Source organism: Euleptes europaea, chromosome 1 (genome assembly GCF_029931775.1).
Source record: "Euleptes europaea isolate rEulEur1 chromosome 1, rEulEur1.hap1, whole genome shotgun sequence".
NCBI lineage: Eukaryota > Metazoa > Chordata > Lepidosauria > Squamata > Sphaerodactylidae > Euleptes > Euleptes europaea.
Genome location: NC_079312.1, coordinates 1,388,332 through 1,402,411, shown reverse-complemented (window position 1 = coordinate 1,402,411; position 14,080 = coordinate 1,388,332). Strand labels below are relative to the sequence as shown.

Sequence of the window (14,080 nt, the reverse complement as noted above, 5' to 3'; positions counted from 1 at the left end):
ACTCCACCTTCCACACATTTGCTTCCCTCTCCCCTCTGCCAGAGATGGGCAACCATGGTTGTTCTGCCCCCAGCCCCTTTAACACAGGAGTGCAAGCAATCGGTTAGTGCCCTGAAGCCAAGAGCTGAGACCCACTGGGAGATGCTACTCTAAATTGTGACATTCTTGGGAGGAGGCTTTTCGTAAGTTTCCCCTTCCTCAAAAATTCACCTTCCAGACTCTGATAGCCCCCACTCCCAAGGGGACAAGCCTCCCCCTCCCCGTCTCTAACCTGGCTCCTCATAGGCCAAGTCCAGGAGCTCCGTCAGGCCGTCGTGTTTCACCCGGCACCAGTAGTGGTCCCTCTCCTTGGAGTCCACCTCGATGCTGAACCAGGTGTGGTAGGTCCCGTCAGAGTTGGGGAGGACACCCCCCGTAAAGGTGTCTGGCTTCCGGTCCTCCCCGTCCTTCATCCAGGTGACATCAATCTCCTTTGGGTAGAAGCCGTGGGCCCGGCAGATGAGAGTCTCTCGGCCATCGTAGCCTCCCTTGCGTGACACCTTCACTGTTGGGCATTCTGTTGAAATGGTAACACCAGTCTCTATTAACGCTAAGCTATCAGGACAAATGCTGTTTTTTAATAGCAGAATGGCGCAGTGGAAGAGCCTCTGCTTTGCATGCAGAAGGTCCCAGGTTCAATCCCTGGCAGCATCTCCAGTTAAAAAGGACCAGGCAAGAGGTGATGTGAAAGAACTCTGCCTGAGACCTTGGAGAGCCACTGCCAGTCTGGGTAGACAGGACAGACCTTGATGGACACCACGGGTCTGATTCAGTATGAGGTAGCCTTGTTTGTTCATGTGTGTGCACGCTTTACAGAATTTTGGAGAGGGGCTGTGGCTCAGTGGTAGAGTATCTGCTTGGCGTGCAGAAGGTCCCAGGTTCAAACCCCAGCATCTCAGTTAAGAGTCAAGTACTGGGTAATGTGAAAGGCTTCTCTCTGCCTCACCTGTTACTTCCTCCAAGGATGGAAAATGCAAAATAGGACATTCTCCAGCCTCCCCTGTATCTTGTTATGCTCAGACGAGACACGTGTCCCTCAGCCTCTGTGCCTGAATTGGTTTGGATCCCTTTAAAAGGAACATGATGTCCACCTACTCTACAGGTGCACAAGGAGGAGGTGGCAGAGTTGGCTATACCACTTCAGACTGTAAGGGACGCACTTTTTAAAAATTTCCAGTGAATGAGTTTGTAAGATCAAAACTAGCACAGTGCGCCACAGGCTAAGTGACAAAAGTTCTCCTTGGTGTGCTGGGATCTGTTCCAGATTTGTTGTAGCAAGACTTTAAAAGGAGTCTTGCGCTACCCTGAAAACTAATTGGTTTATTGCCACAGAAGCCTTTAAGCAGAGGCTAGATGGCCATCTGTCAGCAGTGCTGATTCTATGACCTTAGGCAGTTCATGAGAAGGAGGGAATCTTGGCCATCTGGGCATGGAGTAGGGGTCACTCTGTGTGTGTGTGTGTGTGTGTGTGTGTGTGTGTGTGTGTGTGTGCTGCATTGTGCAAGGGGTTGGACTAGACGACCCTGGTGGTCCCTTCCAACTCTATGATGCCATGATTCGTGGCTACAGCCTACTTCATCAGATGCTCTCGAACAACGGGTATAGCAACACATGTTGAGAAGGGAATGGCCATGAAATGAAAAAGGAGCAGTTTCTGACATTTCTATTGCCCAATTCAAAAGGACAAGATACTGATTATTCACAACAGCTGTTAACAGGGTCTGTTTAAGTCTGCTTAACACGTGCTTTCTCAGTTGCGGCTCCCGCCTTATGGAACGGCCTGCCTGAGGAGGTCAGGAAAGCTCCCATGCTCCAGGCTTTCTGCAAACTATGCAAAAGTTAATTATTCAAGAGAGCTTTTTTATGTAGGTGACAGAGTTGCATTGTACTAAATGGTTCACAAAGTTACTTAGATAAGTTATTAGGGGCTGTGGTCTATGCTACTGTGTTTAGCTTACTGAAACTAGGACCCTACTGTGTAAGTTTTGCACCACTTAATGTGTTGTGTTAATACTTATGCCATGCTTCAGTTCTTTCTGGTGGGTTCCAGATTTGTAAAATCCTAATGTGTCTGGCCACTGAATGTCCCACTTTGTTGATTGTACTGAGTCACTCTGTGTGATCTGCTTGAGTCTCTGTGAGAAAGGCAGACTGTAAATAGCATAAATATTTTAAATAAATAAATACCTTAATATAATCAAATCTAGTGTTAGATTCTCATTCAGCAACTACCGTCCCTTTCAACAAATTAATAAATATTATACACTTTATGTGCTAAATCGTTCAAAAAGAAAAGCAAACCATACCCCAATACATGAACGGTTGTTTTCCATTAACCCATATTTTGCTACTTAAGAATAAACAAAGGATGGGGTGGGATGAACCTCAATTGGGGTGACAAAATATGACACTCCCCGCCACACCAGACTGGAATAGTCCATTTGGGGACTGCCATCCAGAATGGAGGCAGGAGGAAGTGGAAGAGCTGGGACAGTCTCCCCTAGCGTCACCTGTCCTCAGCAGGGCCTCCTTCCCGTAGTCCAGGTACCTCCGCAGCCACTCCACACAGGTCTTCTCCAGGTAGGACTTCAGGTGATGGGAATTGGTCAGAAGCGGGTCCAGCTTCCGCTTGGTGATCTCGGCCTGCCTGTCTGCTGCCACCCAGCAGAGGTTCTTCTTGTCGAAGCACAGGAAGTCCTCCCCGTCGTATGCATACTGGTAGAGCCCCCCACTGGGCTGCCAGTCCGGCCCCACTTGGCAACCGTACATCTGCTGTATGGTGTGGAACCCTGCAAGAGACAACTGGAGATGAAGGGGTGTGTGCAGAGGGTGTCTTTGCCAAGGGGGATGGTGTGAAGAAACAGGGGGCTGCTATTTGCCATTCTATCCCTCCCTGGTTGCGATAGGCAAATCCCAATTGTCTGGGTGTGTTTGGAGTGGGAAATGCAAAGCACAGCATTGTGTGTGGGGGGATGCCCTGAAAAAAGGACCCCTTCCAAATACAGTAACTGTTGTTTTTGCACCCCCTGGAGGGAGGGAGAGGAGCTCTGCACCCCCTACCCCCCCCCAAAAAAAGACAGACTGAGAAATACAGCATTGAGAGGAGTCATTAGTTTAGGGACATGACTTCGGCCTATTCCACAGGTGCAGCAGAAGGGGGTGGCAGAGGAGGATGTACCACTGCAGATTGGGGGGGGGCAGGGGTTCCATAGCAGTTTTATAAATAGTTGTGCTCTGCTGGCAGCATCAATGGGAAAACTACCTGGTCTCTGTGAGAAAAACACTTCAGGTCTCACACTCACAGCTGGAATGAAATTCGATCTTCTGGGATTTAATATTTTTATTCAAGATGCTACTAGCCTGCCAGATGTAAGGATCTGTAAGCTTTTGCTTTGTGTGCTCCCCCCCTGGGCTCATAAAAGCAGTCCAGGCCTTTTGCCTTTCTTTGGTTCAGGCGCTGCGTCCAGCAGGCCTCAGGTTGGAATGTCTCTTCCCACCATCCACCTCCCTTGCTCTCTCCGACTCCCTCCCACCAGCTATGGCCTTGGTGTGTAGATAGCAATAACGAGCTTCCTGAGATCTTTGATGTTCCTGTACCATGCACAATTATCTCGTAGATTCCCATAACATGTATTTGACATCTGCTTCCCTGTAGGGGTTATAATTCTGTCTTTGTGAAATTGCTAGCACTTGCAACTTTGCCATTGTAGGGCCTATACTAACCTGAAGCTTCCAATAAAGTTCCTTGTTTCTGCATGACCGTCTGAGCAAGTGATTTTATGGAGTTTGCACAGGGAGGTTGGGAACCCTCACACCAGAGAATGTTGATATCCAGAGCCTGCAAAAACAGCTCGTTTTCATTGAATCGTAGAGTTGGAAGGGGCCATTCAGTACAATCCCCTACTTAATGTAGGATCAGCCTAGAGCATCCCAAACTAGTGTTCGTCCAGTCACTGCTTAAAGACTGCCAGCGAGGGGGAGCTCACCACATCCCTAGGTAGCTGATTCCACTGCTGAACTACTCTTACTGTAAAAAATGTTCCTAATATCCACCCATACCTTTCCTCCTGCAATTTATGCCAATTATTGCGAGTCCCATCCTCTGCTGCCAACTGGAACAGCTACCTGCCCTCTTCTAAGGGGCAGCCCTTCAAATACTTCAAGGGAGCAATCATGTCCCCGCTCAACCTCCTCTGCTCCAGACTGAACATTCCCACTTCCCTCAGCCTTTCCTCGTGTTGCTTGGTCTCCAGGCCCCTGATCATCCTCGTCGCTCTCCTCTGCACCTGCTCCATTCTGTCCACATCCTTTTTGAAGTGAGGCTCCAAAACTGCACACAATACTCCAGGTGCAGCCTGACCAGCAGTGGAAGAGGAAGGCTGCTTTCGAAAAGGACACACAACTGCTACCTTATACTGAGAGCCGCTACCTTATACTGAATCAGACCATCAGTCCATCAAGGTCGCTACTCACACTAGCAGCGGCTCTCCAGGCAAATGGAGGTCTTTCCCATTACCTACTGCCTGGTCATTTCCACTGGAGATGCTGCCAGGGACTGAACTGGGGATCTTCTGGATACCAAGAAGGCGCTCTGCCACTGAACACCGCCCCCCATGTCCTTTATTGTTAAGCATATTAGGACAGGAAAGGAAGAATTCTAGCTATCCCGCTAGGCTAGGATGGAGAAGGATGTTGCGAAAACATCTTGGCCCTCGAGGAGGCTAGACAAAGAGGCAAGAAGGGAAGGAGGAAGCCAGAAAGAAGGAAATCTCTAAGAACAGCATTCTGGATAAACAAAAGACAGCAGCAGAGAAGACAAGAGGAAGGGTACAGAGGAACCTGACCCATCCCGCTTGCTAGCTCAACAGCCTTCCTCCTCCTGATTGGTGAGCTTGGTGCAAGGAGAAATTGCAGAGTCCTTCACATCCAACATCTGGAGGGAGGCTTGATGCATAGCCCACCCTCCCCAACAGATGCAAACCACATCTGGGGCATGTGTGAAGGATGGGAGTTCATTAAGTGAAAAATGGAGGCTTCCTTCTGGGAGAAATCCCCCTTTCTTTTTTACTCAACCCCTGCTCCTGACGCTGAGAACCAGAGTGATGTACTGGTTAAAGTGTTGGACTAGGACTTGGGAAACTTTCTTGCATGCCCAGGGTAGTGCCTCTCTGCCATAGAAACTTGCTGGGTGACCTTGGGCCAGTCACACACTCTCAGCCTGAACGCTGGCAACTATTTGGACGTGAAACCTCCAAGGAATACCAGGGATGTGGAGGCAGGCAATGGTAAATCACCACTGAACATCTCTTGCCTTGAAAACCCTACAGGGTTGCCATAAGTCAGCTGTGACTTGACGGTAAAAAAACCCAAACCACTCCTGAGGCTATCAAACTTTGGTCACATCATGAGAAGACAAGAGTCACTGAAAAAGACAATCATTCTAGGAATAGCAGAAGGCAGCAGGAAAAGAGGAAGACCCGACCAAGAGGATGGTGTGGAGTTATTTTCTGTTGCTCCAGAAGATCGGACCAGAATCAGCAGGTTGAAATTAAACCAAAAGTTTCCATCTAGACATCAGAAAGAACTTCCTGACAGAGCGGTTCCTCAGTGGAACAGGCTTCCTCAGGAGGTGGTGAGCTCTCCATCCCTGGAGGTTTTTAAGCAGAGGCTGGGTGGCCATCTGTCAGCAAGGCTGATTCTGTGAACTTAGGCAGATCCTGAGAGGGAGGGCAGGAAAGGTTGCATCAGTGTTTGGCTCCTAGCCCTTTCTTGCATGCCCAGGGTAGTGCCGACTGCCACTTTGGGGTCAGGAAGAAATTTTCCTGTAGGCCAGATTGGCAAGGGACCCTGGAAGATTTTTTTTGGCCATCCTCTGTCCGTCTAGTAAAGGTCACTGGGTGTGCGGGGGGGGGGGGGAGGGAGTTGTGAATTTCCTGCATTGTGCAGGGGGTTGGACTAGATGACCCTGGTGGTTCCTTCCAACTACCTGAGCAAGGCTGTTAACGATAGGACGTTTTGGAGGACATTGATTCATAGGGTCACCATGGCCATTTATGCAGGGTCGATTCTGCTCCTCGCTCAATGCTGATTTTTTAAATCTTACCTTTAAAATGACTATTCACTGTCCCGATGTAAGAGGAGAAAGCCAAACTAATTCCCCCTCTGCTCCTTAGTTCCTTTGTTTGCATAGCCATTAGCAATAGTCATTTGCATAGCTAAGCCACGGCCGGGATTCTGCATGCTTCCTTCAGTGACTGCTTCGATGACGGAACGGAGCAAATACAAAAGGTCGCCTTGAAGGGGCTCTTAAGAAATTCAGTGACTTCAGCATGAAGAAATTAAAAAATATATATATGAGGGGCACTTCAGCCTGGAACGCGCTGCTAATTAGCAAGCATAAACAGCCCATGAGTTGGAAGCGACTTGACGGTACTTAACACACACTCCTGGTATGGGGAAATGCAAGGGGGAATAAATCTGTGTCCTGCCCCCCCCCCTCCACTCACCTCCACGGCTCTGGTTGAAGCGGCCACGCAGGGTCTCCAAGTTAGCTCTGAACCCCGCCTCGTTGCCCTGCAAGATCTGGCTCTGCGTGTCCCAGTACTGGGGGTCGTCCTTCCCCACCTTTTCCATCCAGGGGACTTTTGGCTGCTCCCGCTTTGTGTTGCTGTCATAATAAATGATGGGCTGGCCGTCCACGTAGCCCACGGCAATGAACTGGGGCAGCCCCGGGCCGGGCTCAGACACCGCCGTGTAGAAGTAGCGCAGGGAGTGCGAGGAGGAGCCTATAAGGGGGGGGAGAGAAAGGGGGGGCAGACTTGGTTCCCAGTTCTGCTTCTGCAGCTCTTGGCGGTTTATTCTCCAACCCAGTCACTTGCGATGATGACACGTAAGCATCTGCACCCCAAAATTAGCTTTGAACTATCCCAAACAATACATTCCTGGAATAGGGATCCTACAAGGAGCCCGACATCGCTGCTCGGTCCAAAGCCCAGTGAAATAAAAACTTAGCGGGCACCAGAAAAGGTGTCGGTGGGCATCATGCCACCCATGGGCACCATGTTGGGGACTCCTGGCCTATCATTTGCATACGGGCAGCCAACCACAAGCCCTGCCTTACAATGGCCACACCCACTTTCTGACAAGCTTGGCAGGCGCCAAGGTATGATTTTGGGTCCAGGGAGCAAAGGTTCACAGATCATGGGCTTTTAGCGAAGTTCCTCCCAATTACCAACTGCAAGAGCCTGCATCAGGGAGAGAGAAGGCCTCAAGGATGAGAGATGGAACCGCCAATTTCTTTGCAGGCCCAAGACAGAGAAATAAAGCAACAGGAGGATGAGCCATTGAAAAGCATACAGGGAAGAAGCAGCAGCCCGACATTAAGTCCAAGTTAACGTTTTGGACTTTTTCTTCTTAGTTTCACTGGGGCACCCCTTCTTGGGATTCGCCTCTGTGCCCCTTCCAAAGGGCACTTAAGATACGGGACAGCATAAAAGCTGGAATGGAACAACATGGAACAGGCATTCAACAAATAATATTCCTGGAAAACACAGAGTTAAAGACCCTAGAGAACAATACTTTAGAAATGAAAACACTTCAACATTATGCCTTTATTAGCCTCTTCCTAGGCAAAATGCACCCAAAACAGAACGTAATGGGCTGTATTGGGCATTTTATGCACATTTATTTGGCAGGGGGGGAAAACAGGATCTGCCAGTGGAACCCAAGAACTAGAGATAAGAGCAGGGCCCTGTTTCGGTTGCAAACAAAACTGAGTTTCCCAGCCAAAACTGAGTTTCAAACAGAAATACATGATATTGTTGAAGGCTTTCACGGTCAGAGTTCATTGGTTCTCGTAGGTTATCCGGGCTGTGTGACCGTGGTCTTGGTATTTTCTTTCCTGACGTTTCGCCAGCAGCTGTGGCCGGCATCTTCAGAGGAGTCACACTGAAGGACACTATCCCTCCTCTGAAGATGCCTGCCACAGCTGCTGGCGAAACGTCAGGAAAGAAAATACCAAGACCACGGTCACACATCCCGGATAACCTACAAGAACCAAAGAAATACATGACATCGCCAGGTTCTAAGGCAGCCAAACCAACCAAACACACAGATCATAGAGGCCCAGATGGCCATGATGCACCAAGTCACAAAATCCACAATGCAATGCCATTTCTGTGCAATTTGCTGTTTTGCAGAAAAAACAAGTCTCACACACACTGTGAGAGAAATTCCTGGCTCAGGGGTCAAAGGAACCTCTGGAATGGGAGGCCTTCCAGGGGAGACAAGAGGGTAAACCTAGGGCCAATTAAGTTAAGCCAGTTTCTTTAATGAGGTTCCGTTCTGCTTTTCATAGGGCTAGCAACCCCAAGTGGTGAAACTCCTGGAGATTTGGGGGATTTGGGCCTGGGGAGGGAGCCCAACAAGGAAGTGATGGCGCCCTTCCCCCCAAGGGAACCGATTCCCAGATCAGCCGTCATTCCGGGAGAAGCCCCAGCCCCACCTGGAGGTTGGCAACCCCACGCCTGCAGCGCGTTACTGTTCCTGGCAAGTGTGGGCGAATCTCCATCCAGCTGCCCGGCCGGCGCCCTCTTGCGGCAGGCAGAGGAACTGCAGGCTAAGGCGGCCAACCCTCCTTGCTCGGGGGCCTGGGTGCAAATTCTACCCCTCCCCTCCCCCAGCACGAGGGGTTTTTTTTTTGCCCCGGCTGGGGGTACTCCCCTGAGCCCCTCGCCAGCAGGAGGGCGACGCCCCCCAGAAGCAAGAAGCGCCGCTGAAGCGAATTCATCCTCCTTGTTTGCTGCGGCTGCAGCTTTGCAAATAAGAGCGTCGTTCCGAGAACGAACCGGGAAGAAACTCGAGGCAAAGCCCTGATTGGCCGAGGGGGCGAATATCCCTCCAATCAGAAAGAGGCGCTCCGAGTTTGTCATTAGTCGCTGGGCAGATCCATCCCCGGCAGCGGGGAATGGAAACAGAAAGATCGCTCTGGGCTTAACCCGCGAAGCCCGGCTAGGGGGTGGGGTGGAGGGTCTTTTCTGGCCCCACCCCAGGAGGGGAGACAGTCAGGGGCATCTTCGCCCTGCACAGCGCCTGGCACCGTCCCAGGGGCGCCCTGCACGACGCCCTGCACGGCCTGACACAGAAGGGGCTTAGCATTCGCTCTGCGTCTCGTGTGAACTGGGCTGCCACGCGTGCAAAGTGGCTCCCCCTGCTTGGTTGGCATTGCAGAGCGCCGAAGCCCGGGAGAGTGTCACGTTGGAGGGCTAGTGGTCACCCAAGGGGCTGGCACCTATGGTTGCCAACTCTGCCCTGGGAAATTCCTGGAGGTTTGCGGGCAAAGCCTGTGGCGGGAGGTATCTGGGGAGGAGGTGCGCCTAGAATCTATGGTATAACATAGAGTCTGCCCTTTTCTTCAGGGGAACTGATCTGTGTAGTCTGTGTAGTTGTAATTTTGGGAGATCTCCAGCCCCCACCTGCAGGTTGGCAACCACAGGGGCTTTGGCTACCAGGATGTTTCTGTGCCAGGAGGGGGCAGGGAGGTGCCAGGGAAGGGAGCCATCCATCACCCCCCTCCTCACTTCTGAGCTGGCAGTGTAGTCGTCAAAGTGTAAGATTACAATCTGGGAGACCAGGTTCGAATCCCCACTCTGCCATGGAAACTCACTGCGTGACCTCACAGGGTTGCTGTTGTAAGGATAAAATGGAGAAGAGGAGAACAATACTTTGGGTCCTCATTGGGGAGAGAGGTGGACTATAAATGAAGTAAATATATAAATGACTGAACTACAGTCTACCCCCCACCCCAGCATAACTAAAATCAAGCCCAAAAGCGTGAATAGAGAAGAGCCATTTGGGTTCTGAAATGTCCCCAGTTGACACTGTGGTGGCTGTGGGGGGAGAAAGAAAAAGAAGGGGGAGACCAAGGCAAACAGCTCCCCTGGACTGAAGTATGTCCAATCCCACCCACCCATCCAGCCTTTCCTGTGGATTCTTTAAACCCCACAAACAACCCCAATCAAATAAAAAGGGGAACATCAGCTTTGATTAAAGGGTTGGTTGTATGTAAGTTGTGCGCTCCTTAAAGGTCTCTTATTTGGGAACCTGCAAGACTAAGGCTGGAACTATTTCTGGGGTAAAACATTAGTTTTTCTTCGTTATTTGACTAGATGGACAAGACACTGAGGTGGAGATGAACGACGAAGGTTTATTGAACAGAAAGTATTTCATAGGATATATAATAGGGTGAATGTTCTGTTCCCCTTGTGTGGGGGTTGTCTGTACAGATGTATTAATGAACTGATTCATTCCATTAAAATATTTAATCCCCACTTATCCTTTTTTTTTATTTTTTTAAATTTTTTTATTATTTTCATAATAAACACACACAAAAAAAAAGAAAAAAAGAACAAAAATAAAAATTACATGTACATAAAAAGAAAAACAAAAGTTACATAATCAGGACACAATTTATCCATTATTACAATATTCAAATCATTATATAAAACATGTGCCCCGGATACAAAACCCCTCCACCCACCAGTGCCCTCCACCATTGGACTTCCGATGAAGTGTTATGGCATATAAAAAGAAAAAGCTATTATTATATCATATTAAAAATCATCTTATACTATAGTTCGTTAACTATACTTTTAAAATCCGTTTTTGCCACTTTATCCCAATATGCGGTGGCCTTTGCCCACGTAGATTTAAATTCCTCCATATCTTTGTCATATAGAAATGCTGTAATTTTGGCCATCCGCATATACATCCATAGTTTTTCTCGCCACTCTTTAATTGAAGGTTTATTTGACTGCTTCCATTTTTTAGCAATTATAATTCTTGCTGCAGCAAAACTGTATTGGCATATGACTCTGTCACCTTTATCCAAATCTTTTTTTGGTATTCCCAATAGGCAAAAGGCGGGGTCTTTCTTAATTTTTAATTTAATCAGATCATTCGTTTCATTCAAAACTAATCTCCAAAACCTCCTTATTTTTTTGCAAAACCACCAAACATGCATAGATGTACCTATTTCTGTACCACATTTCCAACATATATTTTCCTCGTCTTTCTTCATTTTACTTAATAATACTGGAGTTATATGCCATCTATAAAACATTTTATACAAATTCTCTCTTATTTCATTTGAAATTGTAAACTTAAATTCTTTTTTCCACAACTTTTCCCAAATTTCCAAGTCTATATTATAACCTAAATCTCTCATCCATTTCAGCATCACTAACTTAATCCTTTCTTGTTCTAAATTTGTCTCTATAAGTAATTTATAAACCCTACCTATCAATCCTTTATTACCCTTAGATAGTATAACCTCAAATTTTGATTTGGTTTGATTAAAACCTAACCTATTATCTTTATTAAAAACATCTCTTAATTTATAATACATAAACCAATCTTTAATCAAAATTTCTTCTTTTGATTTCAGTTCCCATATACCATCTTTATATTCTGTTATTTCTCTATAATTATCACAGTCCAAATTTAAATGTGCACCTCTTCTCATAAATGCTTCTATAGGGTTAATCCAACCAGGTGTTTTACTTTCAAAAACTTCTTTATATTTATTCCAGATTTGCAATAAATTTTTCCTAATAATATGAGAATTAAATTCTTTATTTACTTTCTCTTTATCATACCACAAGTAAGCATGCCACCCAAATCTCAGTTTAAAGCCTTCTAATTCTAATAATTTCGGGTTCTCTAAGAGAATCCAGTTTCTAATCCAGGTGAAACATGCTGCTTGATAATACAATTTCAAATCTGGTAATCCAAATCCACCCGTATCTTTTTGCTCAATTAAATTATTGTATGCAATTCTATGTCTTTCTTTACTCCAGAGAAAACTCATAATATCTTTTTTCCAAACATCAAATATCTGTACACCCTTAATTATTGGGAGATTTTGAAACAAGAAGAGCATTTTAGGTAATAGCATCATTTTTACTACTGAAATTCTTCCCCATAACGATAATGGCAATTTTTCCCAACTTACCAAATCCTTTTTTATCTGTTGCCATTGGTTCACATAATTATCTTGAAATAAGTTAAGGTTGTTATTTGATAACCAAATACCTAAATATTTAACTTTATTTTCGATATTGAACCCCGTCTTTTTTACTAATATTTGTTGTTGTGAGAGAGTCATATTCTTAGTTATAATCTTAGTTTTAATTTTGTTAACTTTAAACCCTGAAAGCTTTCCATAAACCTCCAAAATTTTATTCCATCTGTCAATTTGTTCAATCGGATCAGTCAAAAAACATACTACATCGTCCGCATATGCTTTAAACATGTAATGATTTCTACCTATTCGTACACCGTCTACATCACTATTTCTAAAATTATACAATAGTAATTCTAATACTAAAATAAACAGTAAAGGGGAAAGAGGACATCCCTGTCTCGTTCCCCTTTGAATTTCAATTTTGGGTGATAATGACCCATTTATAATCAGATTAGCAGATTGTTGTGTATATATACCTTTTATAGCTGTTTTAAAATTCTCACCAAAATCCATAGAATCTAATACCTTAAACATAAACTGCCAATCAACATTATCAAAGGCTTTTTCAGCGTCCAAAAATATCAAAGCTAATGGTGTTGTATCTTGCTCTGCATATTCTAAAAGATCAATTACTACCCTCACATTCTGACTCATCAACCTTCCTGGTAAAAAACCAGCTTGATCCTCATGTATTACTTGATTTAATACTCTTTTTAATCTTGAAGCTAAGACTGTTACAAATAGTTTATAATCAGTATTTAATAATGATATTGGTCTAAAATTTTTAACTTCCAATGTATCTGAATTTGCCTTCGGTATTAATACTATATTTGCCTGTTTCCAAGTTTGAGGGATAATCCCTTCTGTCAATCCTAAATTCATTACTTCCAACAGATAAGGGGTTAACTGGTCTTTAAAAATTTTATAATAGGATGCATTAAATCCGTCTGGCCCGGGAGATTTGTTTAATTTACTTTTCTTTATTGCCTCTTCCAACTCTTGGAATCCCCACTTATCCTGTAGCTGCCAGCAGCTTACAAATTCAAATTTTAAAAGTATAAAATAGCATAAAACCCACATGAACCTCTTCACCCCTAAAAAATGCCTGCACCCCATTAAGACTGGTTCCTGTTTTTTTGTGTGTGGAGGGATGGCTCTTCTTAAGTACAGGCAGGTGTGGAGAGAATGTGTTTATTTGTTTACTAACCACGCCATTCTCCCCAATAGGCTTACATTGTTATCCTCTCTTTCATTTTATCACAACAACCCTATGAGGTAGATTTGACAGCGAGTGTGTGACTGAGCCAAAATCTCCCAGTGGGTTTCCATGGCAAGGTGGAGATTCGAACCTGGGTCTCCCAGATCATACTCCAACATTCTAACCACTGCACCATTCTGGCTCTCAAACAGAATAGAATAGAATCAATTTACTGTGGGGGTGGGCTTCAAGTCCATCAGTACAATATAATCACTTGGTGACATTTCAGATATGAAAGAGGCATTTTTTTTCCTCTTTCATGACTTCTGAGATGGAACAGGATTGTGGGAGGGGTTTTCTCTGTGTGTGTGTGTGTGATATGTTTGTTCCAGGGAAATTACAACAATGTGTTCCTTTGCATTTTGCAATTGCTTCTCAAATATTACTTCTACATCAAGGGGTTTGGGGAATTACATTCACGTTTCATGCAGATTTGTGGGTGCTGTTAAAAGAACTTATAATACAATGTTTGATGGGAATCACTCAGTGAATCAGTCTGTGGGCTGCAAGATAGTTGAATCTCACAATAAAGATTCCGAAGGAAATAATTCAGTTTTCAGGGTGCATTTCTTTGATAGTCTGCACAGATCTATGCAGAGCACACCCTTGGAGCTCTCTGCACACACTCAGGAACCCTGAAGAGGCATTCTCGACCTGGATGGTCCCATCTGGCTCTATGTAGAGATAAGATCCCATCTGGCACGCACTTGATGGATGGATGCCACTTGGCCACCGCCATTTTTAAGGGGGCGAAAATACGC

At 45.8% G+C, this 14,080-nt stretch overlaps 1 protein-coding gene across 1 annotated transcript; it reads right to left on the bottom strand.

Moving 5' to 3' along the window:
- Positions 1 to 266: 266 nt before the first annotated feature.
- LOC130480688 (major histocompatibility complex class I-related gene protein-like) lies at positions 267 to 9,848 on the bottom strand. The gene is made up of 5 exons (XM_056853315.1): positions 9,834 to 9,848; positions 8,761 to 8,812; positions 6,546 to 6,827; positions 2,550 to 2,828; positions 267 to 556 (listed from the first exon to the last, which is right to left on the bottom strand). The coding sequence occupies exons 1-5, from the start codon at positions 9,846 to 9,848 to the stop codon at positions 267 to 269; spliced, it is 918 nt and encodes a 305-aa protein (XP_056709293.1).
- Positions 9,849 to 14,080: the final 4,232 nt, after the last annotated feature.

What these genes read in the sequence shown, in the direction of transcription:
- LOC130480688 (XM_056853315.1), bottom strand. An exon ending in CCTGCTGGCGAGGGGCTCAG is followed by an intron (nt 6,828 to 8,760) that starts GGGAGTACCCCC and finishes TCCCCCCCCTTA; the next exon opens with TAGGCTCCTCCTCGCACTCC. An exon ending in GGAGGCCCTGCTGAGGACAG is followed by an intron (nt 557 to 2,549) that starts GTGACGCTAGGG and finishes CCATTTCAACAG; the next exon opens with AATGCCCAACAGTGAAGGTG.